The sequence below is a fragment of the Trichogramma pretiosum genome, unplaced genomic scaffold, assembly GCF_000599845.2.
Source record: "Trichogramma pretiosum strain Unisexual culture from Peru unplaced genomic scaffold, Tpre_2.0 scaffold17, whole genome shotgun sequence".
Classification (NCBI taxonomy): Eukaryota; Metazoa; Arthropoda; class Insecta; order Hymenoptera; family Trichogrammatidae; genus Trichogramma; species Trichogramma pretiosum.
This window is the reverse complement of record NW_019641225.1, coordinates 20,134-47,295: the sequence shown is the minus strand read 5'-3', so window position 1 is coordinate 47,295 and position 27,162 is coordinate 20,134. Positions and strand designations below refer to the sequence as shown.

Sequence of the window (27,162 nt, the reverse complement as noted above, 5' to 3'; positions counted from 1 at the left end):
ACACACTAACACACCCATCGAGACCGAACGAGAGAGAGAGATGCAAAAGGATCGCATAACGTCGCTACTCTCGAGAGCGCGCGCGATCTCCTATGCATGTGTGTGTGTGTGAGTGTATAGACTCTGCGCACAAGTGCGAGAGGGAACGAGAGAGAGAGAGGCTAGAGCACAGTCTCACGGCCAACGGCAGAGCATTGGGCCAGCCAGAGAGTCTGAGTGGATGGTAGTGGTAGTCGTTGCCGCGCCTCGCCTCGCGACCAAACGCACCTCCTCTCCTGCTGGTGACTCGCTCTTATCGTACGCGTATATACGCGTACGTACGTTCATCGGGCCGAGGTTACGAGGTATACGAGATACGAAATTACGTATACGAGATTCGAGCGCGAGTGCAAAAAAGAAAAAAAGAAAGGAGTACAGATCGGTGTCGTGGATGACAATAAATACACATAATAATAATACGTAGTCGAGTGAGTGCATGTGTGCGTGTGTGTGTGTGCGAGTGCGTGCGCGGTTGGACACGAGTTTCAGATATATGCATGGATATATGCAGAGAGAAAAGAGCAGCAGCAGAAGCAGCAGCAGTAGCGATGTATAAGAAGAGCCACACAGGCAGCCGGACCGAACTCGCACCCTAACTACTTGCTCTCTCTGTCTCCGGCAAAATTGTATATACGGCAGCACTACGCAACGTACGAAGAAAAAATACGCAGCTCTCTCCGTCTGACGCGTATCGTTACATTTTAACAATAACAACGCACGCGTACAAGGGAGAAAACATCCGAAACGCAGAGCAAGACTTTTACGTGTAGCCGCGCGTTTCTCTATAGCTCCCTTTACACCCTCCTCCAACTCCCCGCGCGCGCACTATAGTCGTATAGTCCGGTTGGTAGCAGCCTCGTTCCTCCTCTCGACGTCGTCGTCGGCGGAGGCAGCTGTGTCGGTGTGCGTGCCCTCTCAACGGTGCAACCTTCGTGTCTGTGTCTGTGTATGTGCAACTCTCTCTGTGCGTGCGTGCTCGCGCTCCTGCACTCCGTATGCGGATGTGTGCGTGCGCGTTGTGTATATAGTATATAAAGCGGCGGCGATAGCTATATATACAGTGGCAGCAGCAGCGTTGGTGGTGGCGGCGGCGGCGCATCGATCCGCAACCCCGTGTGTGTGAGTGCAGTGTACCTATATGGTATAGTGGTATAATACTATATCTCGACAACGCAGCAGCAGCAGCAGCTCGTGCATAGGAGCGTTGTGTGTATCGTTATATATACGAGATAAGATCCGAGAGTCTAAACTGCAACGACTACTATTACTACCACTACTACTGCTACGCTGGATATAGTGGCTACTTCTACCACTACCACCATATAACATCCAGGGCTATATACGCGCGGATCTTCCGGACTGCAGCAGCGCACAAACGCAATTATCGTATACCGAGTGCGTGCATATAGGAGCGCGCTGACAGCCACTAATGTAGGATATATATAGCATCAACAACAGAATTCGATATAAATAATTTATTACGTAAGAGAATTCGGAGTGAACGTGATATATATATCAGTGCAGCAGTAAGTGTGTAACAGTGTGTGTGTATAAGATCCTGATTACAGTAGCTCGATCCCGCTCGCAGCAACTGTGTGTGTATATGTGTGTTGAAACGCGTTTGTGGAAAGAATAAACGCGACGAGCCACCACACCGGTCGCGCAGGGGTGGCGAGACAGAGAGAAAAAGAGAGAGAGAGCGAATCGATGCTTTTGCGAAAAATAATCGTCATCGGCCTCCGCCAAGAGGAAGGCAGAAGAATCACGACCGTAATCTATCCAAGAGTCAAAGAATAACAAGAAAAGGAAGAATAAATCGTACACCCTAGATCACGCTTGCGATCCAAGAACGCAAGAACTGTAAAAATAATAAGCAGAAAAAGCTCGGCGGCATAAAATCATCGTCGTCATGAGATCCACCAAAGCAACGACCAAGTCGGGCTTGGCGGCGGCTATGCTCCTCTTGCTGCTGCTGCTCGGCGTGAATCTCAGCGAGCAGCAAGAGGAGGACATACCACACGGAGAGTGAGTATATAATATTTTTTAATCTAAATATAATTTTATACTTAAAAAACAATTGGCAAATTGTACCCGTACTCATCGTCCTCGTAAGCTGTGTATACGCGTTTGTCGTTAAAACGCGTGTAATCTATAATATAGGCACGTGTCGGAAGAAGCTCGCGCTCGTCGGAGTAACAAGCGCATAACAGACACACACAGAGACAGACATGTACGCAGAGTCGCACACGTAAACACGTAAACGCTGGGCACGTACTACACAGTAGTAGGGCGAGAAAAGAGAGCGAACGAGCGAGCGAGGCACGGCGTGCGCGAGCAAAGTATGTGTGTACATGTAATCGTACAAGGATAATTAAACGCTCGAGTCCGAGCCCGAGCGCGGAGTAAATAAAGTTTTTTTTTTGCCCCTCCAACTCTGATCTGCTATATGTATATACACTTGCACGACGTGTGTGCTACCGCTGCACATGCACGTGTGTGTTTCTGTATCTGTGTGTGTATCTCTCTCTCTACAGAAGTACGAAGCTTTAAAGCAGCAGCGGCACACAGAATGGATATGGCCAACCTAAATTTTGGCACAATAGATGAACTGACCCATAAATTTTCGTGACATTTGCACTCTCTCTCTCTCTCTCTCACTCGCTACGCTACACGAGCTCGCTACCCACTCAGTCAGTCGCTTTCTCTCTCTCTCTCTTTTTCTCTTGTTTAATTACAAAAGAAGCGCATCGAATCTCTCTCTCTCTAGCAGCAGCATCATCATGAGGCCTGCCAGAGTACATACATACATACATACAGAGCAAGAGCCCCGGTTAAAAAAAGCACACAAACGGCATCTGGATATTACCGTACAAGCGTAAATAATATATGATGATACGCGAATAGTAACTTTTGCGCGAGATACGATATATAACAATAACAGAAACGAGAGAGAGAGAGAGAGAGAGAAGAAGCGACAACGTCGACGACGACGACGACGAAAAAAAAAATATAAAGTATAAATTATCGGCTTGACGCGATATATATTTTTCTTTCTCTGGCTGCGCCGCTGCTATTTTGTATAATATGTATACGTCCGAGAGACACGCGTACAACACAAATAGCTACGCATACACATCGGAGACATACACATGCTTTCTGCTGCTGCACATGCACGTCCCGCAGTCGAGTGTACGCGGCCCGCACTATTATTCACGCGTTTATAGCACTTTGCTCTCTCTCTCCCTCGCTTCATACGTGATCGCCGCAAATGCATAATTCAGTAGAGAGAGACACACACGTATATATACTATACATGGTCAGTCGCAAGAGTGTATATACGTAGGTATGCAATTCGAACGCATCAATCTAATGCTCGGTACGTACCGTACGTACTGTAGGTACATACATTATGGAACCCATGGTTGCTCTTCTAATACGCGTTTATATATATAATATTAACTCGTTTCGAATGCTATGTTTAAGTGGGTGGGCCGTTATGTTACGTTCGAGAGATAGAGAGAGATCGATTAATGCGAGAGAGGAGAGCTGATTTTCAGCAACTAGCCCGTGTCTTATACGTGTATGTGTGTGTGTGTGTGTGTGAGAGAGCTCCGAATCCGTACGACAATTAAGCTCTCGAATCTTTTTATAGACGTTTGGTGTGATATATATAGAGAGAGAGAACGTAACGATCACACAGTAGGAGGAGGTGGAGGAGGACGAATAGTGCACAGCGGTGAATCACTACGGCCAAAGTGAATTTCACTCTCTCTCTGTCTCTATCCCTCGAGAGTGATTATTTTCACGAAATGCAAATTGTTCGGAGCTGCAAGGAGCATGTCAGTTCCGAATACAATGCCCTGGCTTCTCTCTCTTAAGGAGGTCTGCAGAGCTACTCGCAGAATCGCTCCATCGGACTATATATAGAAGCTTGCAGTCGCACACAGACAAGCGCACACACATACACTCGGATATAGTATATATCGTGTAGACAGGGAGAGAAGTCAGAGAGTCTCTCTGTGCAGTGTATACATGCATAGTAAAAGGGTGTCAACCATCGCTTACAGATACTCTTCGACGCTTATACCTTGATATATATAGTAGTAGTAGATCGGGGAAGTGACTTTCGAGAGAGAGAGAGAGGCACAGAAGAAGCTACGATAATGTCCGACTCGATTCGTCGTCGCTCGCGTCGAGCGCGTCGAGCGCATCGAGAAAAATATGTTTACATTCGATCGTGTTGTTGGGACTGGGAGGAAGGGATGAAACGAGAAAATCGTTCGATTGCGGATTTTTGCACGTATATATATAAGAGCGTTGTGTTATTTGTCACGCTTTCGTCGATATTTATATTATACAGTAGCTCGAGTCGTTCGTCTATTCGTTTTTTATAAGGCCGAGTATATTATTGGATATACTGCAATTTCGATAATTCCCTATTATTACTCTGTATATATAATTCGGCAGAAATAGAAAGATATATCGAGAGGGAGAAAGTGAGGAAAGCGGAGAGAACTACGATACGAGTAAAATTCGATACGATCTCAATTAGCTCGAATCTATACGTTCGGATTTTAATCGAACTCGAGGTATATAGCTATAGCTATGTAATAACGAAAACGGCAATACAAACGGGCGTCGATTCATCGATATATCCCTCAAGTTGACGGATTCGACTGCTCTAAAGTTAATATAAAGCAGCATCTATACCTTATCTATATAACAAATCGAATCTCGTGCGTGCGCGTATTTATTCCATTGAATTGTACATCCGCGATATATATGCCTTATGTACAATACTTATCATCGATATGGTATGGTACTATATAGGCACGTATAATCGTGCACCACCACCCGCGAGAGCGAGAGAGATAGAGGATATTCCACGTTCTGTCGCTCCTTCTCGCTTATATATCGCGCCGCGGCCCCGTATAGCGGCGCCAGAGAGATAGAGATTAAAATCAATCGCCCCGTATATACACACAAGCGCGCGAGCGTAAATGTATATAGCCAAATAAATTGATTTCTCCGGGAAATTAATTATTAATATTTTCAACAACGTGACTCCTACGCCGACGCCGCTGTTGCGTTGTTGCCTTCGGTAAATATGCATGCGTACACAAATTTTTCATCCCTTCCGTAATTCTTGCAACACGCGAACGCGAGCCTATGTATGTGTATTGCGCTCATATATTATACATACGTACGCGTACGCGCGTGTGTGTGCGATGCTACTCGTGCATAAATAATGATAATACGCGCGGAAAATTATGATTTCCTGTTGCTGCTGCTGCTGATCCGAAAGCTCACGATCGCTCGTTGGCGTGGCGCAGCTCTCGCGAATCGTGTTATCGTTGCGTCGCGCCTGATAGATATACACATATGATACGATATACGTGTGTCACGAGCTTGTGTGTTTTTGTGCGCCTTGTGCACAGTGAGAGAGAAATACGTGATGAAATCGAATTTTCCGTCTCGAAACGACAGCGTAAAAAGACGTGCTCTAAAAAAATTTCATGGGCCAGACTGAAGAGAGAGAGACGAAATGAACCTCGAAGCTTACATCACGTATATTGTGGTTAATACGTATATACTCGAGGCTCCATCGCGAGGAGGAGGAGGCGAAATACAGCACACTACATTTGATTATGGCATTTTTTTTTTGACACAGCAGTGGAATCGCGAGCTTTTATTTTTTCTATCGACGCGCGCCTCGTATATTATATTATCCTCTCTGGTATATACCACTAGCTGCTCTTCTGCTATGTATATACGTATATAAGTCTCTCTCTCTCTCTCTCTGCACGCGACCGTAAATTATCCGGTATTATCATCGGTTACAAACTGCTGCGCGCCGCGAGTCTGATCCTACATGCATACAATGGAGTAGAGTATAATGTAGCAGCACACGTACACCGAGACGCGGGAAACCCGAGTAAGGAAATGAAAAATTAATACAAAGGGCGCAAAAATCACTCGTGGTTAAGAGAGAGAGCGAGAGCTCACGCGAGTTTGAGCATATATAGCATATATACAGTGAAAGCACGACTCGAGCTCAAATATAGTTCGAATTATCGCGTGATTGGAAGTGAACGATTGGTCCTATTTGAGTTCCTCTCGAATCAATGTTTAAATGTCGCGTAAAATTTAATACTTGTTTTTAAGTGTGCGATTAAAAACCATTTGATATTTTTATTAATATAAATTAAAATCTTTAAAATACGCTTGATAAACATTTTTGTAAATCTTCTTTAAGATATTGGTAAGCTTAGTCCTCATCGAGAGAAACATCGAATAGTACTTGAGTTACCGCAAGATGGCGCGTGGCTGAATTTTCGAAAGTCACAAGTGAAAAGCTAAAGATCTAGAAATAAGTTATAAAGTCAATCATCGTATTCTAGTAGTCCTGAAAGCAACTTGTCATAGACCCCAGAACTTCGAATCATGCGATTACCACCATAAATAATAATAATATACCGTCAATTTTATTCGCCTCAAAGCCAAACGACCTCTCCTTCGTCATCAAGTGTACACGTAACAATGTATTATAAATGCAAAAAAGGAACAGATATTATACATCATCAACGCGTTCGAGTATACGATGCGGTTAAAAAGAAAAAAAGAACCCCGTGAGGTATAGAGGAGAGAAGAGCAACGATTAGCCTCCGGGGCCGGGAATTGCGCTGACGAAGCAACACAATACGTAATATCTATATAAGACGAGAGAGGTAACACGGGCAGAATTTCCATGGCTCTGGGGCCCTCGGGGCGTCGAAAGTCGAGTTCGCGCTGCAGCGGTGTGGTCTCCCGATCGGAAAGCTTCGTTCCTTCTTTTTTTTTTTACTCTCTACTTTACCTTTTCTCGATTCTCGTCTCATGCCGGTGGCACTGTATATACACCAGGACGAGGACTCGAGATTCGAGAGCTTATTATTTTATGACAATGACGATGATTATGATGACGACGACGATGACGCGCGTAAAAGTCCTTTATTCGAAGCTCAATCAAGCGTATTATACATCGTATAGTAACGCGAGCCGAGGACGCGAACGAGAAACGAGAAGAAAAATTGGGGGGCTCGTTTTTTTTTATCTCTTAATTTGACCATAGGTAAATTTGACACGATGTAGAGAGCTACGCGAGAGTACGCGAACGGACGGGACGAAAAGACAAAAAAAATAATAAAAAAGAGAAAGAAGTGAGCGAAAGAGGGAGAGAGAGAGAGAAAGTGCCGAGTCCGTATAAGGGAATTAGTACTCTCTGGCGCGCGCGCGCGAGCTGCAGTGCTGGTACTGGTGTATGTGTGTGCCCGTGCGGTTGGAAACGAGCGAGGAAAAGTTAAAAAGCATCTGCTGCGCGCGATAATTTCTCTCCGTGAGCAGCGGTGGCGGTGGCGGCGGCAGCCGAGAAGCATAGGGTCGGATTAGCTCAATTAATTCCCATTAGCCACATCAACGTTATATGTGTGTGTGCAGTGGTATACGTGTGTGTGTCCACGCGCGCGTGTGCATATATAGCTGCGGTGCTGCGTGGCATCCGCGCACTCTCCTTCGAATAATATTCAAAGTTTTTCGAGTACTAAAATATAAAAACCGAGAGAGAGAGAGAGAGATAAAGAGCGGTGGTAGTGATAGTAGTGGCGCTACTTTTAACTCAAGCCTCCTACGTATAACACACACACACAGAAAAAAACCTCCGCTGTTGTGCAGCTCTTGACTACGTGAAAAGCTCTCCTTTCTCGTACACATGGCACACACACACACAAGTAAACGAGTATTCGAGCTTGCGCAAGCTCTCGGTGGAGAATGTCACTTGAAAAACCTCGCGTTTACCGTATATAAATAGCATGTGCAGCGCGCGCGCGCGCGAGCAAGACATTTTTATAATTTTTCACTGTTGCTTCGCTCTTCTCTCGTTTGTGTGTACCCGTAGCACGGTGCGCTCGAAAAATTGTTGAGAATTTTGCGTTTACGATTCGATCTTCTTTTTTCCTCTCGATGAATTCAAAGTATATGAAGAAAGAGAGAGAGAGACTATTCGATGGAATAAAAACTATCGGGCTGAATTTATATACGCCGGGCGAGATCATCAATCCATCGCATCTATCCACACCCTTGCAGTGCCATATTATATATACCCTTCTCCGCAAGCTCTCTCTCGCACTTTGAGTATATGCGGACTGGGAGGGACGAAGGACGAGCAAAACTTTGGCCTCTCTCGCACTCTCCGCGCGCGCGGTGGCAAGAAAAAGAAGAGGACTTTCAGAGCTATATACATATATAGCGTAGAGTAGACAGAGCGAGAGATAGAAAACGTCCGACACGGCAGTGTAGGCAGGGTAGAGAGAGAGAGAGCGGTGGTAAAAAATTCCATTCACTACTAAACGCTCGAGGGTGGGTTAACTTAAAACACGTCTCCACATTGACACGGACCAGCTTCGCACACGTACACGTACACAAATACAGAGAGAGAGAGAGAGAGGAAAACGAGCTTTTCTCCAATTCGACTCTTGAGAGAGTTGTGTATAGAACGTACAGTACGTTGTATGTATGCAAGTAGCAGCAGCAGCCACCCTACCCTAGACTTATCCCTGTATGTGTCTGTGTGTAGGTATGGTTATGTATATGCGGCGCGGACTCGCGCGCCAACAGATACGCAATTTATGCGAAGCGAAACTTTATCAACTTGAAAGTTTCGGAGCTCTTTTATATACGTATATGCAGGGGGGCTCGGGCTTGCAAGCTCTCTAGCTATAGGGCCAACGTCCGCAAGCTCTCCGAGGCCGAGGCATAGCCCGAGCAATAGCCAACTAGTAGTGTGCAGTTATGTCTCTCTCTCTCTCTCTCTCGCTCCCTCTCACTCTCGAGTTTTACAAGTTCTCTTACTCTCGCTCCCCCTCTCGGTCTCTCTCTCTCTGCGAGTGCAAAGCTGTAACCAAAAAGCTCCAGCCCCCGCGCTCGAGTGTATACAGGAAAATAAGGAAAGGAGAATGAAATAGGAGAAGCGAGAGAGAGAGAGGCAAAAACCCTCTCGTCTTTTGCCTAAACACAACCGCAAGTGCCAGTAAGAGAGAGAGGAAAGTGTTGCGCTCGCTCGAAAATATTATTCAGACGAAAGTTTTAGCTCGGCGCGAAATTGAGATACGCTCGACGGCGGCAGCGGCGGCGGCTCTCGACGTTCTCTCATATTATACACCCGAGCGCTTGCGTACGATGTCGCGCGCTCGTATATGCATGCACTGTTATATGCTCGCGTGTGCATATGTGTTTAGACCGTTGCCAGATGCCACGACATACACGCTTATATGTACGCATACGTGTACGGTATACGTCTATATATGCGAATTTCGTTGTGTATCTATATACACGAGCTTATACTGCACGAGCCAAGGGGGGTGGGGTGGGGTTGGGGCGAGAGAGAGATTATCACCGAGGAATGAAGAGTTTCGAGCCGAGGCGGCTCGAGGATTGGCTACGCTGGAGCTCGCGTATTATGCTCGCTCTCTGTGCGCTTCGTACACACACACACACACACATATGCGTTGCTGTTGCTGTTGTGCGTATTATGTCAGATGCGGGGATTTCTACTCCCGCAGAAAGCGTTACAATATGTGTGCATGCGTGTTTATACGTACGTATATAGTACTCCACCGGAGAGAGGAGGGAAGAGAAAAAGAGATAACATTCGCGAGATTTTTTTGCTTCTTCTCTTTTCTTTTTTTTTTAGTACTCGAGCATAATTCGAAGTTTTTCGAGATATCGATTATCCGACAGCCTCGACGTCGTAGTCGTATTCGTCGTCGTCGTCGTCGTTACGTGTAAGCTTTTGCGGGAGGTGGTAGGTACTACTACTACTACTACTTGGCAGTTACGCGCGAATGTGGAGCAGCTAAAAGTCGCGTTATTATCGTCGTTCAACTTACTTATACAGCATTAGATATCTTGAACATTGAATCTCATTTGACGAGAGAGCTCGCGAAGCTCGAAGCTCGTCGTGCGCGCGCGATATGGCACACGTCGCCAGCGATATAAATCAAAAAAACTCGCGCTCGCAGCTAGATCCCGCATTATTACATTACGGCTGCGCACATACGCACGCGCGTGATTCGATTGCGCAATCGCGCTCGACGATCGAAAAGCTCGGTGTTGTAACGAAAAAAAAAGGAAGGAAAAAAAGAAAAAATGAATAAACGCTCGGTCGCCTAGATAGTAGTACGAACTGCAATTTTTCCAGCGCGCCGATGATCGCGCGTGATCGCTACTGCTGCTTCTGCGCAAAACCACGCGATGCGTGCATGCGTTTGTGTGCACACAGTGCGGGGGGCCGCGCATGACGAAACATTGAAAACGCACGGAGCTGCTATTGTTGTTGTTGTTGTTGTTGTTGTTATTGCCAGATGTACAAGCTTGCGATAGAGGTATGTGTGCCTCGAAAGAGAGAGAGAGAGAAAACGAGCTGCTTGCGCTTCTTCTCCTCCTCGTATCTGGGAAAAGGATACTTTTATTCCGCAGCCGCGTTTTCAATTGTCATGGCGATGAGTCTCAGAGAAAGAGAGAGAAACGGTAAATAGGTCGGGTACAACAAACATGTTCAGAGGGCGAAAAGGGGGAGAGAGAGAGAGAGAGAGAGAGAAGGTAGCATTTAACGCGTCACGCTCTCATATACATGTATATAACATGCAGAGCTCTCTCTGCGTTGCTATTCAGATGCTGGTACAATTCAGGACACAAACTGATGCACACTCACACATACACACGAGCACAGGAGTATACGAGTGTGTAGTATATGTATAAGTGGGAAGGAAGGGGGTGCACATACCCTATATACATGTATACGGCACACACACATACAGAGAGCAGTATAGTGACTGGCACAAGCGGGCGAGCAAGTTTTTATCTGGGGTACGCCTTGGCTCGCTCGCTCGCGATCGCGAGCGCGCTTTAATTCTCATTTTCTCAACTTTATGCGTTATTATATTATTATAAGCATACGCACGCCGAGGGGCCGACAAGTTATAAACGATTATTATCGATTTCGATGTTTATCTGCGATCTATATAATATATGCTGTATCGTGCTCTACATTTCTTACTTTTTTTTCTATTTTTACAGGGTGAGGAACTGGGCCCTGAAGTTCGGAGTCGATCTCTGGGAGTTCGGCCGACAGATCACCAAGATGAGCGAGATTCAGAGAGTAAGTATACGCACACCGTTATGAAGATATTTACAATGAAAACGGATGTAATATAGCGGAGGAAGTTTTTTTTCCTTCGATGGATTTATTTTACATGAAATCATTAATATTAGTTGAGATTTAAAATTTTATATAATGCTTTTCTGATACTTCAGATTCAATATAAAATACTTCGAGTTAGATTCAAATTACATTATTTTCATATTAATTTTCGTGTCATTTTAAATTTCAACATTTCAAATGAAAAACGTCACTCGAACGTAGTGGTTAATCGAAATTCAGTACAATATCTTTAATACTTGGAATAGAAATGAATCTCATCGCGTCGTATTTTATGACAAAAAACGGTAGTTATACACAGAAACTTGCCTTAGGTTTAGTAATGTGGGAAACGGACGCTAGCTGCGCCGCGCTTCGTCTTATACAATTATTTTGACTTTTCCACTTGCCGATTCACAGATCAAGGTACTCGCCATCTAGTGGCGGAGACTGACATTAATTATGATTGGTTTTTTATGAATTTTTTCGTACAATTATAAAAGAATGCATTTAAAATATATCTTTGTCGTTCATTTCTGCATTAAAATTAATTAATACCGTTGAATTTCCCTTGCATCATTTTTTTGTTCACGAAAAAGTATGAATTCTGTATTTTTCGATTATACATTAATGTTCAACGAAGATTTCATGTATAATCTTTAATAACATTTTAACGTTTGATTTCACATCGAATCATTAGTTTAATCTCATACCATTGTAATCAATGATTTTCCTCTTTTACATATTCTCTCTGTGATTTCGTCGTCGCACGGCGCGCAGAAATACAAGAGCACCAACTCGGCGGTACTGAAGAAGGACGGCCTGGTGCTCGTGCGCGAGATGGCAGCCGAGGTCAAGAACATGATGGACTTCAAAATGAACGCGGTCATGGTAAATCAAAACTATATATAGCATCAAAATTATAACGAGCAAAATTCAAGGTACAATGGGGAAAACAAATTATGCTCGAGGATCTAATTCACTTGGTCTAAAAAAACCTCCGTTCGCTCCCTTCGCTTACCTCGTTCAAATTAGCAAAATCTCGCTCTCGCGCGCGGCAACGAAATACAAAAATCCCTCGTCTGCGTATATATAGGGGAGTCACGCTCGCTCTCTAGCTCTCTCTCTCTCTCTCTCTCTCTCTCTCTCTCTCTCGACAGACAAAGAGCAGACAATGAAAATTGCCTCAATTAAGCCTATACGCGGAGCGTACAATATATAACACGGGAAAGGCGTTGAAACAAAAGCCCCGTGCAGGGCTTATGCTGCACCGAGTCCTCCCTCTCGCACCCAATTGCTTCGCGTAGATATATACCTATATATCGAGAGATAGAGAGAGAGAGAGAAAGGACAATGAAGCGTAGAAATAATATTCCCGACGAAATTTCGAAATCATAATTTTGCTGATACGATCCCTATATATAACTATACACACAGAAACTAATGGAGAACGCCGAGCAAGCGGCCGTGTCCATCGGCCGTGGCGCAGCGAGCTCCGACTCGGCCAACGGACCGACCTCGTCCGCGTCGACGACGAGTCCGCCCAAGTACTACGCCAGCGAGCGCATCAATCTGTTCAGCGACGATGGTAAGCTCAATCCGGGCGCACGCGAGATGTATCTCACGGCCAATCGCCACTTCGACCACATCGCCGTGAATCTGAGCCTGTCGGCCGTCCTCACCACGCCGGCCGTCAAGGATACCGGTGAGTATAATTCGCTTTTATTTATACCCCGCGTTATCTTCGTATTTGTATCGTCGTTATTTGTACTCATAACCGAGACCTCGAGAGAGCCACATTATGCTCGCACACATGCATGCATGCATGCATGATGCGTTTTATATCGAGGTCAAGGTTTGAAAAAGAAAAGCGAGGATGCTTCGGGGCTGCGGAGAGAAAAAGAGGAATTGATGCGCTCGAAGCTCGTATAACGGCATTTCTATTATTCGATTTTTTTTCTTCTTTCCTGTACGCGTCTCGAGCACCGATTCTCTATTTTTCTCTCTCTCTCTCTCTATAATATTTCACCTCGAGAGAAGAATAAAATAAATCGCCCCATACGCGAGCACTTGTACATCGCGCATCGGTCCATTAAACGCGCAATATGATATAATAACACGACGATGTATATGTTGTATCGGCGAATAAAGACGCTGAGGTGGCCTCGGCGCTGCAATGGAGCGAGTACCTCGACCCGCTATTCGTCAACAATTACGAGAGCGACCCGAGCCTCTCCTGGCAGTACTTCGGCTCCACCACCGGCTTCCTGCGACGCTTTCCCGGTAAGTTATTTTTATTATATAAGTAGGTAAGGGAGAAAAAAGAAACTCCATTCATCGTTTTTGTAATCGCAACACAGCGATATCGTGGCCACCGGTCGACACGTCCCCGGTGCAGAACGGGCCCGTGCAGGTGCGCGACGTCGACGACTTCCGTCTCTCCGACTGGTTCGTCGGTGGCGCCACCTCGCCCAAGGACCTGGCGATCCTCGTCGACGGCAGCAGTCTGTCGTCCTCGAAGCAGCGAGGCTTGATCCTGGCCACCGTCAACGCCGTGCTGGACAGCCTCGGGCCCGACGACTACGTCAACGTCTATCGTTTTGGCGACACGGCCGAGGAGATAGTGCGCTGCTTCAAGGACAGCATGTTGGCGGCCTCGCCCGACAACGTCAAGGAGTTCAAGCAGGCGCTGGCCCAGCTGAAGCCCGAGTCGCCGGCCAATCTGGCCAACGCCATGAGCGCCGCCTTCGAGATACTGCACAAGTACAATCGCTCGTCGCAGGGCAGCCAGTGCAATCAGGCGATCATGCTGGTGACGGGCAACGGCGATGCTCCGCCCGTAGATCTCGTCAAGCGCTACAACTCGCCCCACATGCCCGTGAGGATATTCGCGTATCACGTCGGCGGTGGTAACAGCGACGATCTCAAGTCCATGTGTTGCAACAACAAAGGTAACGACGATAATGACATTTTTCGTTGTCGTGTGACGATTCGGTGAAAATGTTGTTGTTTTTTTTTGGCAGGATACTACGCGAGGATCACCAACGCCGATCAAGTGCGCGCCAAGGTGTTCGAGTACATCAAGGTGCTGGCCCGGCCAATGGTGCTCTATCAGCGCGATCATCCCATTCACTGGACGCCCGTTTACGTGGGTGGCAAAGTGAGTGATTATCGTTATCGTTATTATTTCAAGTACGCGCTGCGGATTTCGATCGTCTCCCGCCATAGCTATCGTCGGTTTTCGAGTGTACGATACCTAGCTCGTATCGTATGCAGCTATATACGTATATATAGGCGATCGATTTCTTAGATGACGAGGAGAGAGAGAGAGAGGACTTTGAGCTCGTTTGCGAAATTACTCCTCCCCGCGCACTCGCGGATGGTATAAGGAGGGGACGAGCGCGATCGCGTGGAATTTCTCATCCTCTCTCCGAGATGACACCCTCCCCCACTTCTCGTCCTCCTCTTCGTATATTCTCCTTGCTCTCTCGGTCGTCGCTCGTCCGCCGTGTGCTGCTGCAGCCACTACTGCTGCTACTACCACTAAGACTACTAGTGGCATTTATCGAAACTTTAAATTGATCTTCTTTTAAAACTTTTCATACCGCGCGCGCGAGAGAGAGAGAGAAGAGACGACGGTTTATATGACGAGCCTCTTGCCTCTCTCTCTCTCTGTGTGTTGCACACGAACGATACGATCCTTTCGCTCGGGCTTGTTTTAAGTGCGTTTTCCTCCTTGCCTCTTTCCCTCGAGACAGAGAGCAGTGCCGGGAAGAAAAAGAAGAAAATCACATTATCTCGCTCTCGCTCTCTTTATTTCCCTTTTTTCTTTATTTTTCACTCGCGCTTATGATCTCTGAAGAAATAACCGACGATCGCCAATTACCGCATACTTACTTAACTTACAACTCGAATGAATTCTGATGCACGTACTATTATCGAGTGATAGAGAGATAACGATGAAAATGAAAATAAAAATAAAAATGTTTTTCCCATGCGTGTTTGCGCCCACACAGAGCAGCAGATACGGACTGGAGGGTCAAGGCCAGCTCATGACGTCGGTCACCGCGCCCATATTGGACCGCAGAAATCACACGGTAGGTTTATATGTAATTCAACCTCTTGCCCGCCACCACCAGCACCAGCACCAACACTACCTCCATCTCTACACACAAATACGTACACACGGACGTATATAGACATTTAGACCAGGTGTAAGTGATCGTGGCAGCTCCTTGCGCCGGCCGATTCTCGGATACTACGTACACACACACATACACGCATACATACATGTACATTGCAAGCTCCGGCTCGATGCTCGCTCTCATTATACGATCCAATGGGCTCTTAGCCCACTCGCGCGAGCGAGAGAGAGAGTAAGAGCCGCACACGCGCTATATACAATGTAACGTAGGCTTTGTATACTACTATTATTATCGATACTACACTGTGTGGCGCGCGGGGAAAACGGGGGGTGGTGGACGCGTACCGCACCGGCTTATATAGGCGCTGCACACACACACACACACACACACATATCGACGAGATGCGGCTGTATGCTTGCAAAAGCTGCCCGTCCGTTGTACATGTACATATACGCGTGCGATGCTCGTCGATATCGATCGCTCGCGGCGCAATTCGCTCGTTCGCTCGGCGTAACGCACTACACACACGCGCGCATACGCACTCGCCTATATAGATGTGTATATTTGAACGTGTACATGGGAAAATCTTCAAAGTGTGATCCATACATATTTTGTACAAGAGTGATTCAATTTGACAAGTGTAATTCAATTTGACGGTATTTGTCAAGTTGTAAAGCGATTGCTTCGGTACAGCCGAAATTATGGTACATTTATCATCGGAGAATGTGAATGAACATACTTACGCTGTGATAATTCGAAAAAGAAAAATTGAAATACACAAGACTTAAAAAATTAATATGGCAATCGAATTGGAAACTTATTGAGTCGATTGTAATTGGTTGTTGAAATTTGTGTGTTGTTGGTAAGAACTGCGAGGTCATACCTACCTATAGTGATTTATGTGGGTTTATCGATAATTGCAAAATAATATCTTTTCATCATTAAATATACGGCGTACTTTAGAATCGAGTGAGTTGAATTGCCTCTAATTTTGGAGATCACTTTATCGGCGATTGCAGTTGTTCAATCGTTCGTATGCAGGACAATCAGGTGTGGGGGTTGTCGGACGGTGTTAGAATGAATAAATTAGAAGTACGTTCGTGAAAAATATTGTTTATTATAAAGTTAACGAAATAATAGTGAAAAAAATGTCACTTACAATCAAGAGAAAATGAATAACAGGTTGAAACACTTCATTATTATTCTTCATACAATAAATGGGTATTTACGCGAAAGATTTTCTAAAATTGTGTAGTGTACTGAAGCGATTGTAGAAGACTTCATAATTATGATCTCAAGGTTAATTGTTTCGATTATGTACTCTATTCAAGTGAATTTTAAGATTACTTTTTTGTCCAAATGATTTGTGACAAATCCCACACTCAAAGGGTTTGATACGATAATGTACTGTATTTATGTGAACTTCAAGGTACCTTTTTCGTTGAAATAATTTGTGACAAATTTCACACTCAAATGGTTTGCTACGAACATGTACTGTTTTCATGTGTATTTTTAGTACATGTTGGTATCCAAATGATTTGTGACAAAATTCACATTCATAAGGCTTGCTCCGATTATGTACTGCAGTTATGAGCCTTTTCAGGATTGCTTTTAGTCCAAATGATTTATGACAATACACATTCATAAGGTTTGCTCCGATTATGAACTGCATTTATGTGAACATTGAGGTGACTTTTTTGTCCAAATGGTTTTTGACAAATGTCACATTTAAAGGGTTTGCTCTCATCATGTACTGTAATCGTGTGACTTTTAAGTACACATTGGTATCTAAATGATTTGTGACAAATTTCACAATCAAATGGTTTGCTACGAACATGTACTGTTTTCATGTGCATTTTTAGTACATGTTGGTATCCAAATGATTTGTGACAAATATCACATTTGAATGGTTTGCTCCGATCGTGTACTGCATTCACGTGACGATTGAGAGTACCCGTTTCTCCAAATGATTTGTGACAAATATCACACTCGAATGGTTTGCTTCGATCGTGTACTGTCATCGTGTGTCGGTTGAGGGTACTTATTTGTCCGAATGATTTATGACAAATGTCACATTCAAAGGGTTTGATAAGATCGTGTACTGCATTTATTTGATATATCAGGTTAATTTTTTTTCCAATTGATTTGTGACGAATCTCACATTGGAAGGGGTTTCTACGATTATGTACTGCATTCATGTGAACATTTAGATGGCCTTTGTGACTTGAATGTGTATTTAAACTTGCTTCACTTTTAGAAATTTTTCGATTTATCTTGCACTTACATGATAATTTTCTCTGAGTCGGTTTCGTAAATATTTTATCCTTTTTGCATTCATCAATTTTCAATCGGGAATTTACTTGAAATTGGCAATTTTTATCATAATCGAATGCTTTTTTTATCAAAACTATCGGATTCTTATCATTAGTGAGAGTTTGGTTTTCTATTTTCACAGTCGATAGACAACTTTGGTACTCAGTTTTGAAGTTGGTTACTATTGATGACTTTGGTTCAAGTTTAACATGTCTGCACTCCAAATCAATGAATATTTTTTCATCTATTTTTTCTTGCAATGCCATAACCTCATTCGTGTGATTCGCCTAAAATTAAAATTTCTTTGTCATTCTGTATAGTAGAAGTACTGAACATAATTAAACTCACGGATGATTCATGAAACGTCAATGTTTCGACATTTTTGACTTTGCAAAAGTCAATGGAATCGAAAATGTGATTTTCGCCTGCATCTGGCCAAGTATCGCTTGGCTCCTTCTTCACTCTGAAAAATCATTGACTCGAATGAAACTATCACTTGCAAAAATATCGTGGCAAAAATAAAAAAGTACTATAGTGCTGTGTGTACCTGACCATGTCCTCGCTGCTTTCCATCAATCCCTTGTTTGTAAGTAATCACTGTGAAATTTTCACCGTTAGCACTGCGAAAATATTCGAGGTTATGCGCAAACTAGAATAGCCAACAGCACGGTATCTCGATTGCACTGATTTGTAAACACTTGTTCAAGAATGCAGTTCCTTTATATAGCGATTGAAAGCAGCACTTTGTAATATAAGCAGGTTATCCCGCGATTGCGATATATCTTTGCGATTCTTTTGCGTCGAACACCGTTGAATGGCAGTATACGCAATAATGTACTGAATCTAATGAAGAAATATTTGCACAGTGGAAAAATATAACTCCAAACTCACACCGACACAGTGCATAAAGGTACTTGATATTGATAGCGAAGTTCTATTAGTTTTTGAAGTTGTAGATGGTAGTAAAATAAGCGCAGCAGTGGTATCGATAATTTTGCAAAATACAATGCATAGCGTATATACTCGAAATGAACATGTTATATCTGATTTTTGGATGTAGATGGCGTCTGAAGCACTGAGCATGAGTTTTCATATATGACAATGTCTACGAACAAGTGTGATCATCGTTTTCCGCGTAGATTTGCCCATGTACACGTGTATCTCGCTATATTCCGAGTCGAGCGCGGCACATAATGTATATACCGATGCATCTCCGAGCCATATACGCACATAATACACACAAGCACTCACATGTATACAGAAGATACAACGCAAGGGGGGCCTATATTACACGTAAACCGCCGAGTTTTGGCCTCTGCTCGCTCGCATACGCCTGTGTGTATAGACGCGAGCTTAGAGCTTCAACAGAGGTTTGACGTGGTTTTGCACTGATATTGCGGCTTGATATGGCTCCTCCAGCCTCACCCCCTTCCTCCCTCCCTGCCTTCTCCATATACATACGCCGTATACCATTACACGATGCGTATACATATATATAACGCGCAAAATATGTTTGCCGAGATTTCAGCCCTTTTACCCTCTCGCGCGCAAACGCACACTGTACGACATAAATCATGTATCGCGCGCGCACACGATGACACACTCAATAATATAATGTGCTGCACTGCGTGTAACGTGGTGGAAATATACTTTTATCTCTCGAGCTAGCGCGTTTATCGTAATATTTTTACGCATTATTTTTCTCTTTTTTCTCGAAGCAGGAGAGGACGGCTAATTTGCTGGGGATCGTAGGTACGGACGTACCGATCGAACAGATTCAGAAACTCTTGCCGGCGCACAAGGTAATTTTGCACATATGATATATATTTTCTTGACTCGAGCTCGCGGTCGAGCTTTTTTGTAACGATATAATCATATGGTATCTGATTTTCTTTTAGCTGGGAGTCAATGGTTACTCGTTTTTGGTCGACAACAATGGACGAGTCTTGTACCACCCGGATCTGCGACCTCTGGTAAGACAATCAAAACTTTCAAAATATTTCTTTTTTTTTAATTACATATTTTTTTAACGTCTGTGTCATTGCTTATCTTTCACGCTTGGTCCTCGCCGCAGCCCGGAAATCAAGACGTAAGTGTACACAACTATAATTGACGTTACATCGGAAAATGCGAAAATATTAATGTTTTCTTTTTATTCATACACAGTACGAGGAAACGTTGAAGAGGAAATACATCAGCGTGGACCTGTCGGAAGTCGAGCTCTCGGATTACGAGGGTCCGCTCTACTCGATGAACAATTCTCTGCTCCTGGACGTAAGGCTCCGAATTTTCTCGACTCGCTCGATTTAATAATTTCCAAAAATTTAATCCTCGTGAATTCCTTTTTTTACCCGCAGCTACGACGCGACATGATCGACCAGAAGGAGGGCGAAACCGAGTTCTCGGTGAAGAGCCACTACGACGAGATGAGGCGGGTCAGCGTGCGCCGTCACAATTACTTCTACGAGCCGATCAAGGGCACGCCCTTCTCGCTGGGCCTCGTGCTGCCCGAGGGCTACGGCATGTACGAGCTGCACGCCGAGCAGGAGATAAGACACGCACACGGCAACGGTACGTACGCCGCATTCGTAATTATTATTCTCAATTGCTGCCTTCTATCGTCGTTTTTGGTCGAAAAAGCATATTTTCGATATGATCGACGATCGGTACGCGCGTGTGTGTATAAAATACGTTATTGTACTTTTGCGGTGCGGTACTGCGTGCCTCATTAAGTATGTATACGATATTATACGTACGCGCGCGTGAATCGCATATATAATAACTATATACGATTTTCCCCTCGTTCTCTGGCCCGCGCAGTGACGCAATACTTCAAAGGCACCAACTGGAAGGTGCACCCCGACTGGACGTACTGCGAGTACTACTTCGAGTCGGACAAGTGGTTCGCCACGCCCGAGGAGCGGGTGCTGCACTTCCTCACCCAGGCCCACAATCCGGGCTGGAAGTGGCGCTCGATGAGGCCCAAGAGCCCCACGTCCCATCAGAAGCCGGCCAACAAGCCCGACAAGGATTCCTACTTTTGTGAGTTGTGCCTTACGATATATGAGCAATTCTCTAAATGAAACGCATTTTTGGAGGTAGAATCGCGTCAAATTTTTTTTTCAACCTACGCGGATACGAACCCCCGGGAAATGTTTTTGGGGGTCCTAGGAACATGTAACCACGTAGGAACCGTTGAAATTTCAATAGTGCTTACTTTTATAGCTACTTTTGTGATTTAGAGGACGAAAAATCATGTTTTCTCGTAAATACGGCTAATTACTCAATTACCAAGTCGCTGAAAAAGTATCAAAACTCTTCTAAAAAAAATAACTGGCTACTGTGTTCGATAGGAAATTTTCTCAGCTTTACAATGGTGGTATCAGATTTTCCGATAAGTGGCACATTCACCGAGAAAATCGCCATCAAACAGGCCAAGCTAAATATCTCGAAAAACTCGGTACGGTAAAAGTGATCTTAGATGTCTATTTTTGATTTTTCCTGTTGAAAATGAGATTTTTCGGAAAATCTGACTGCACCATGAGAAAGCTGAGGAAATTTTCTATCGAAAGCATATCTTCATTTATTTTTTCAGTGGAATTACGAGCTAGTTTTGATTGTACCGAGCCGAAAACCTCGCGACCGCGCTGAATCAGCTCGGAAACAAAAAACAGGGAACAACGTGAAAGAAATTCCCATGTATAACATTGTGATTCGACTCAAGAAATAAATGAAGATATGATTTTGATAGGGAATTTCCTCAGCTTTCTTATGGTGTAGTCAGATTTTCCGATAAATTTCATTTTCACGAAGAAAAATTGAAAATAAACCTCAAAAATCACTTTTTCCGTACCGAGTTTTTCGAGATATTTAGCTTGGCATGTTTGATGGCGATTTTCTCGGTGAATGAGCAAATTGTGGGAAAATCTGATGGCACCATTGGAAAGCTGAGGAAATTTCCCATCGAACACAGTAGCCAGTTATTTTTTTTAGATGAGTTTTGATACTTTTTCAGCGACTTGGAAATTGAGTAATTAGCCGTATTTACGAGAAAACATGATTTTTCGTCCTCTAAATCACAAAAGCAGCTATAAAAGTAAGCACTATTGAAATTTCAATGGTTCCTACGTGGTTACATGTTCCTAGGACCCCCCAAAACATTTCCCGGGGGTCCGTATCTGCGTAGGTTGAAAAAAAAATTTGCCACGATTCTACCTCCAAAAATGCGTTTCATTTAGAGAATTGCTCAGATACATCTAAAGCGATCGATTTATTCAATTTTGTATAATCATGATAATTTGTTGATTCGCAGGTGACAAGGGATTGTTGCAATCGTTGGTGCTGGACGCCTGGGCCACCGACGACTTCGACAAGAGGAGCGAAAAGTCCATGCAGAAGGAGGAGAGGTAAGTGATCCTCGGCGAGAGAGATTAGTGAGAGAAAAAAAAAAGAATAACGATAAAGTGGATAGCTTGCACCGAGTTCTCCAATTGTTAAAAGAAAATGTTACGATAATAATTTTCGATCTCATTCAGCACCAAGTAATTATAAGATAATTGCACATTCATGTTTGCACTTTTTCCAAGAAAAAAAATTAATAAAGAAGACAACCGATCAATGGCTGCTCTTATGTGTATGGGCAAAAAATCGATGATCCGTGTAAAGAACAATTATTAAGTCATTTAGAGCTCTCGGGCCATCGATCGGTTGTGCTACTGATAACGATGATTTTGCTTCTTTTGAGCACTGCACCTAAAGGTATCACCGATTCTATATCTCTTAAAAAAAAAATGCACCGCTGTCACCGTTATTACGCACCACAATTTTTCATTACTATCAATGCACTTGTTTTTATAGCAGCACCAATTTTGAACGATCACCTATTACAATGCTGAATTTCATTTTCACTTATTAATTTCTATATATTCTTTACTGTATATGTTAAAAAAAAAATTATGAGAAAAAAACCACTATATTATGATTGTGTGTCTTCACCACCAGCCCAATTGCCATACTGATGGCTGTACTGCACAGGTAATTGATAATAGCACAATTTCTGTTTTTCACTATTATATGATGTATCTAGGCACATTAGTTGCATGAAAAGAAAAGTATGTGATTGCGTTCATTATATGCATGACGAGTTGATGAAATTTTTTGGTTTTTGTTTTTCAATTATGATTTTTGATGCACAAAACACAATTGCACAAAGCACCTGCACCATATCGATAAGATAAAAAAATGTGAATTTTTTTTTTTTGAATATCAATAAATATAATCATGATCATCATGTGAAAAAAAACAACTTACTTACGTTTTAGGAAACCATTCATCAAAATATCCACTTGATCACAAAAATTCTCGGCCTAAATTACAAAAAAAAATTGTCCAAATCATTCATTTTATGTGTCAAAAAAAAAGAAAAAAAACAAAACATCCAATAAGTATTGAGAAACCCATGGATTGAGAAACATACCCTGGACAAATTCACGGGATAAAATATATCACTCGAATAAATAAATATATATATTATCACACATCAGTTGAGCTTGAATTTGAGAGAATGAAACCATCGAGCGACTGTGTTTTAGAAATTCATTTTTGACCACTATTAACAACTTATGCACGGAAAAGGGGTGAAAAGAGGGAACAAAATTGTTGATCGCTCCGTGGGTGGTTTTTTCTTGCAGCAAGGGCAAGGGTAGATTCGACGTGGCGAGGAGCTTCATCGCCACGAGGAGCGGCCTGCTGCGCTGGCACGATCATCATCCCAACGACGACGTCCAGGAAGAACCGTAAGTTTTATACCGCTTGAATGCATAGTTGAACAAAAACTCATCGTTCATCAAAGAAAATAGAAACATGATATATTCTTGCTCACAACACGTAACCCATACGTAATTGCATAAATCGCAGCAAATTCATTCACGTATCAAAAAACACTTATCACAAACACTCGAAATCACGGAAGCATTACCCGAGGCGACAGCACTACTACGTTCGTAGACGCTGGAGGAGACAGAGAAAGTAATTGAATTCATGATATAACACGATTATATACATGTGTACATGTGCATGCCACAATCAACTATATTACATATTGCATGACGAAAAAAAAAATTATGTTATTTATTGTATTATGAGCTGTTTTTGATCGAATCTTTTTTTTTCACGCCGCACAGTGAATTCGCCGACACCTATCGCAGATCCATGGACGCGACCTGGTACAAACGGGCCGTCGACCAGCACGCCGTCGAGCCCGAGAGTTTCGTCTTCAGCGTGCCCTTCGACGCTGGTAAGCATTCGATGAAAAACGAATAAAAGTAAATTGCAAATGTTTCATTCGTTGCGTTTCGCTGCACAGCCGAGAATCCGAGGCCTCTGGTGACGGCCACCCACGCGATCTTCGTCGACGTCAAGGGCCACAAAGCACCGGCCGCTGTGGTTGGCATACAGTTTCAGCACGCGTCCTTGGCGTCGCACTTCGTCAACGTCACGTCAGCTGTGAGTTACATCCTTTGCCCTCCCCTTCCCCTCCCTCAGCACGACATACTTGCATACATATTTATGCGTCGTGTATACAAACGTGCGCACCGTTGACAAAAAAAAACCTTGTAATTAATCCATTCGAAATTGGAGTACCGATACTGAATTTAATTCAAGTTACTTTCGCGTGAAATTATCGTTGAAAATGGATGTATCGGTGCTGATTTATTCGTTTACTTAAAATTGGAAAAATAGACAAGAATGACTAATTTAATACTTGAATTACAGTATTTTTTGATTGTAAATCGTTGTCTAAATAATGATTTATTTACTATATTGATTGCTCAAAAGAGTATCAAAATTAAATCCAGCCTCTACCGCTAGATGGCGAACGTACCTTTATTTGTAAATCTGCATGCGACAAAGTCAAAATAATTGTATAAGTCGCTGCAGTGAATCCATAAATTTGGCTAAAGTCATGTGGTCATATTTAGAGCACATGCAAATTAATCTTATTTGAAAGATTTAGTTCTTCCATACGAAGAAAAAAAAACTCCTCCGCATTTTTGCATCAATTTCCGTGTGAGCATATTTTCAACGGTGTGCGCAACCTCCCCATAAATAACCCAAACTTCAACCTCAATCGCATCGCACATCGACATCCACTGTTTTTTTTTCCTTGTTCCAGTGCTTCGGCAACAGCGGCTGCAAGAAGAACTGCGCCTCGGACGAGCTCGACTGCTACATCCTCGACAACAACGGCTTCATCATCATCAGCGAGAAGCACGAGCACACGGGCAAGTTCTTCGGCGAGATCGACGGCACGATCATGGACTCGCTCGTCCAGGACAAGATCTTTCGCAAGGTGGGCGTGACGGATTATCAGGGCATCTGCTCGCCCCAGTCGGCCCACATCTCGGCGGCCGGGGCGTCGCCGCCGCGAGGCGACTGCTACTCGTCGGCGATCTCGTCGATCTGGGGCTCGGTCACGCGACTCGCCTGGGCTTGGCTCGTCAGGCTCCAGCTGGCCGAGCTCTGGCAGCCGATCTGGGCCACCCAAGCCGCTCGCTCTTACGCGTCCGATTCCAATAACAACGACGACGACGCCGGTGGCGGCGTGATATATCCGGACCCGGAGTATCCGCCCGAGGTGACGGACGAGGTGGTGATCGAGAACGACAACGGCAATGGCAACGGCAATAATAATGGCAACGGAGCCTCGTATCCGTCGGTGGTGCAGGAGTCCTCGACGCCGCCCACGCACTCGACGACAACGAACTTTCCCCCGCACAAGCTGCGATTCTGCGAGAAGCACACCGATCTCTACGTGCTGCAGCCCGACCGGCTCAACGCCAGCGGCCAGGGCAATCCGCTCAAGGGCAAGCTCACCAATTGCCACATGTCCGGCTGCGAGAGGTGAGTTCGCTCGACGTTACACGCGCTCGCCACAAGAGTGTAAAAATTTACTGTAATAAGTCGAAATGGTCTAATTAAGTAACATTCTATACGTTCATAAAAGCTTAAAGTAAATATTTTATTCTTTTAAAAACACAAATAATAAATTAAAAAATATAAATCGAACATTTCGTAATTTTATACTGAAAAAAATCTTAAAGGCAATTCCAACAAAAGTGGACAGCTGAATCGAAAGAAGATTATTTTGCTGGCCAATAACTTTGCTGATCCATCTACTGATGATAATCAGTGTAATAGTAAAAATGTAACATTTTATACTTTTGTAAAAGTATAAATTAGACGATTTCGACTTTTTACAGTAAATTTTTATGCTTTTGAACCCTTCCTATAACGATATACGTGCATAACTTTTGTTTTCCTTCGCTTCTCGCAGGCCGTTCAGCGTGCAGAAGATCAGCTACACGAATCTCATACTCCTCGTGATAGACACCCTCTGCCCGTGCGGCAACAAGAAGCTCAGCATCAGGCCGTACGAGGCGATGATCGAGCCCGGCGCCTGCACGGCCCGGCGCGAGCGTCTCTATCGGCGCCGGCCCGGCAAGTGCATCAATTACCATCCGGAGGAGCTCGAGATCAAGGTGTGCGGCTCGGCGCCGAGAGCAGCGGCCGGCCTCGCGTCGTCCCTGCTGCTGCTGCTGCTTACCGTAGTTCTGACGGCCTCCTCCTCCTCGACGTGACTCGACGGCCGTTTTTAAAGCGGAGAAAAGCGTCGCCCCGTCGTGCGGTGCGTGAGTCATAAGTAATAGTCGCTAATAATTATACATAAAGAAAAGAAAAAAATACATACACTTTATATTTACGATATTATGCGCTGGTATCGAAGGTACGCCGCCTGTATATATACAAATCATTTTAACGTTCTTTTTTGTATATGGATGAAAAATACGCAGCTGGAATTTAATTATTGATAAAAAAAAGGAAGAAGAAAGAATGAAGGACTGAGCAAGTGCCGTGAATCATGTAGTGGTTTTTTTTTTACATAAAGTAAGGCAGAATGTGCTCTTGAGAGAGAGAGAGAGAGAAGATGAGCGAGGGAAGCAAAGAGAAGAATGATAATTGTTTAGAGGAAAATCATTAGGACAATTTTATACCTACGCTGTCGCGAGCAGCCATGTCGTAGACTATCTAGAATTATACTACGTATAAAAGTAATAGCTTGGAAGCTCATATTTGATCTTCGAATGTATAATAATAATGAAAAAAAAATGATCATAAATAAGCGATATTCCAGCTGCGTAGTTGGGAGAGGAGAGGAGGCAAAAAATAGCTGTAAGGCACTTACGCAAATTGATCGGCCTCGTGCGTACATCATTGTTATTATACAACGTTACTCGAGGGTGCAAGAGTAATTTCTCCCTTTTTTTTTTGTTTCAATTTTGAAAATTATAATAATTATAAAAAATAAAACAATTGCGAAGCAATAGAATCATGAACGAAGAAACAAAATAACCCCACGTGGTTTAAAAAAAA

The 27,162-nt window shown here is 43.8% G+C and overlaps 2 protein-coding genes across 3 annotated transcripts; one reads left to right on the top strand and one right to left on the bottom strand.

The window, feature by feature from the left end:
• Window positions 1–249: 249 nt before the first annotated feature.
• On the top strand, window positions 250–27,162 carry LOC106649268 (voltage-dependent calcium channel subunit alpha-2/delta-3). 2 transcript variants are annotated; one of them, XM_014366578.2, is made up of 21 exons: window positions 250–2,064; window positions 11,152–11,233; window positions 12,053–12,163; window positions 12,710–12,977; window positions 13,424–13,555; window positions 13,633–14,223; window positions 14,296–14,432; window positions 15,289–15,369; window positions 19,452–19,532; window positions 19,629–19,703; window positions 19,805–19,819; window positions 19,897–20,004; window positions 20,088–20,301; window positions 20,551–20,772; window positions 22,043–22,136; window positions 22,732–22,764; window positions 23,421–23,525; window positions 23,913–24,025; window positions 24,095–24,234; window positions 24,905–25,632; window positions 26,066–27,162. In XM_014366578.2, exons 1-21 carry the CDS (start codon window positions 1,949–1,951, stop codon window positions 26,367–26,369), a joined length of 3,750 nt encoding a protein of 1,249 aa, XP_014222064.1. In that variant the 5' UTR covers window positions 250–1,948; the 3' UTR covers window positions 26,370–27,162. The 2 variants fall into 2 exon arrangements, with proteins under 2 accessions (XP_014222064.1, XP_014222065.1); XM_014366579.2 differs by lacking the exon at window positions 22,732–22,764.
• Window positions 16,856–18,714, bottom strand: LOC111693508 (zinc finger protein 888-like). The gene is made up of 3 exons (XM_023458232.1): window positions 18,278–18,714; window positions 18,079–18,193; window positions 16,856–18,017 (listed from the first exon to the last, which is right to left on the bottom strand). Exons 1-3 carry the CDS (start codon window positions 18,301–18,303, stop codon window positions 17,043–17,045), a joined length of 1,116 nt encoding a protein of 371 aa, XP_023314000.1. The 5' UTR covers window positions 18,304–18,714; the 3' UTR covers window positions 16,856–17,042.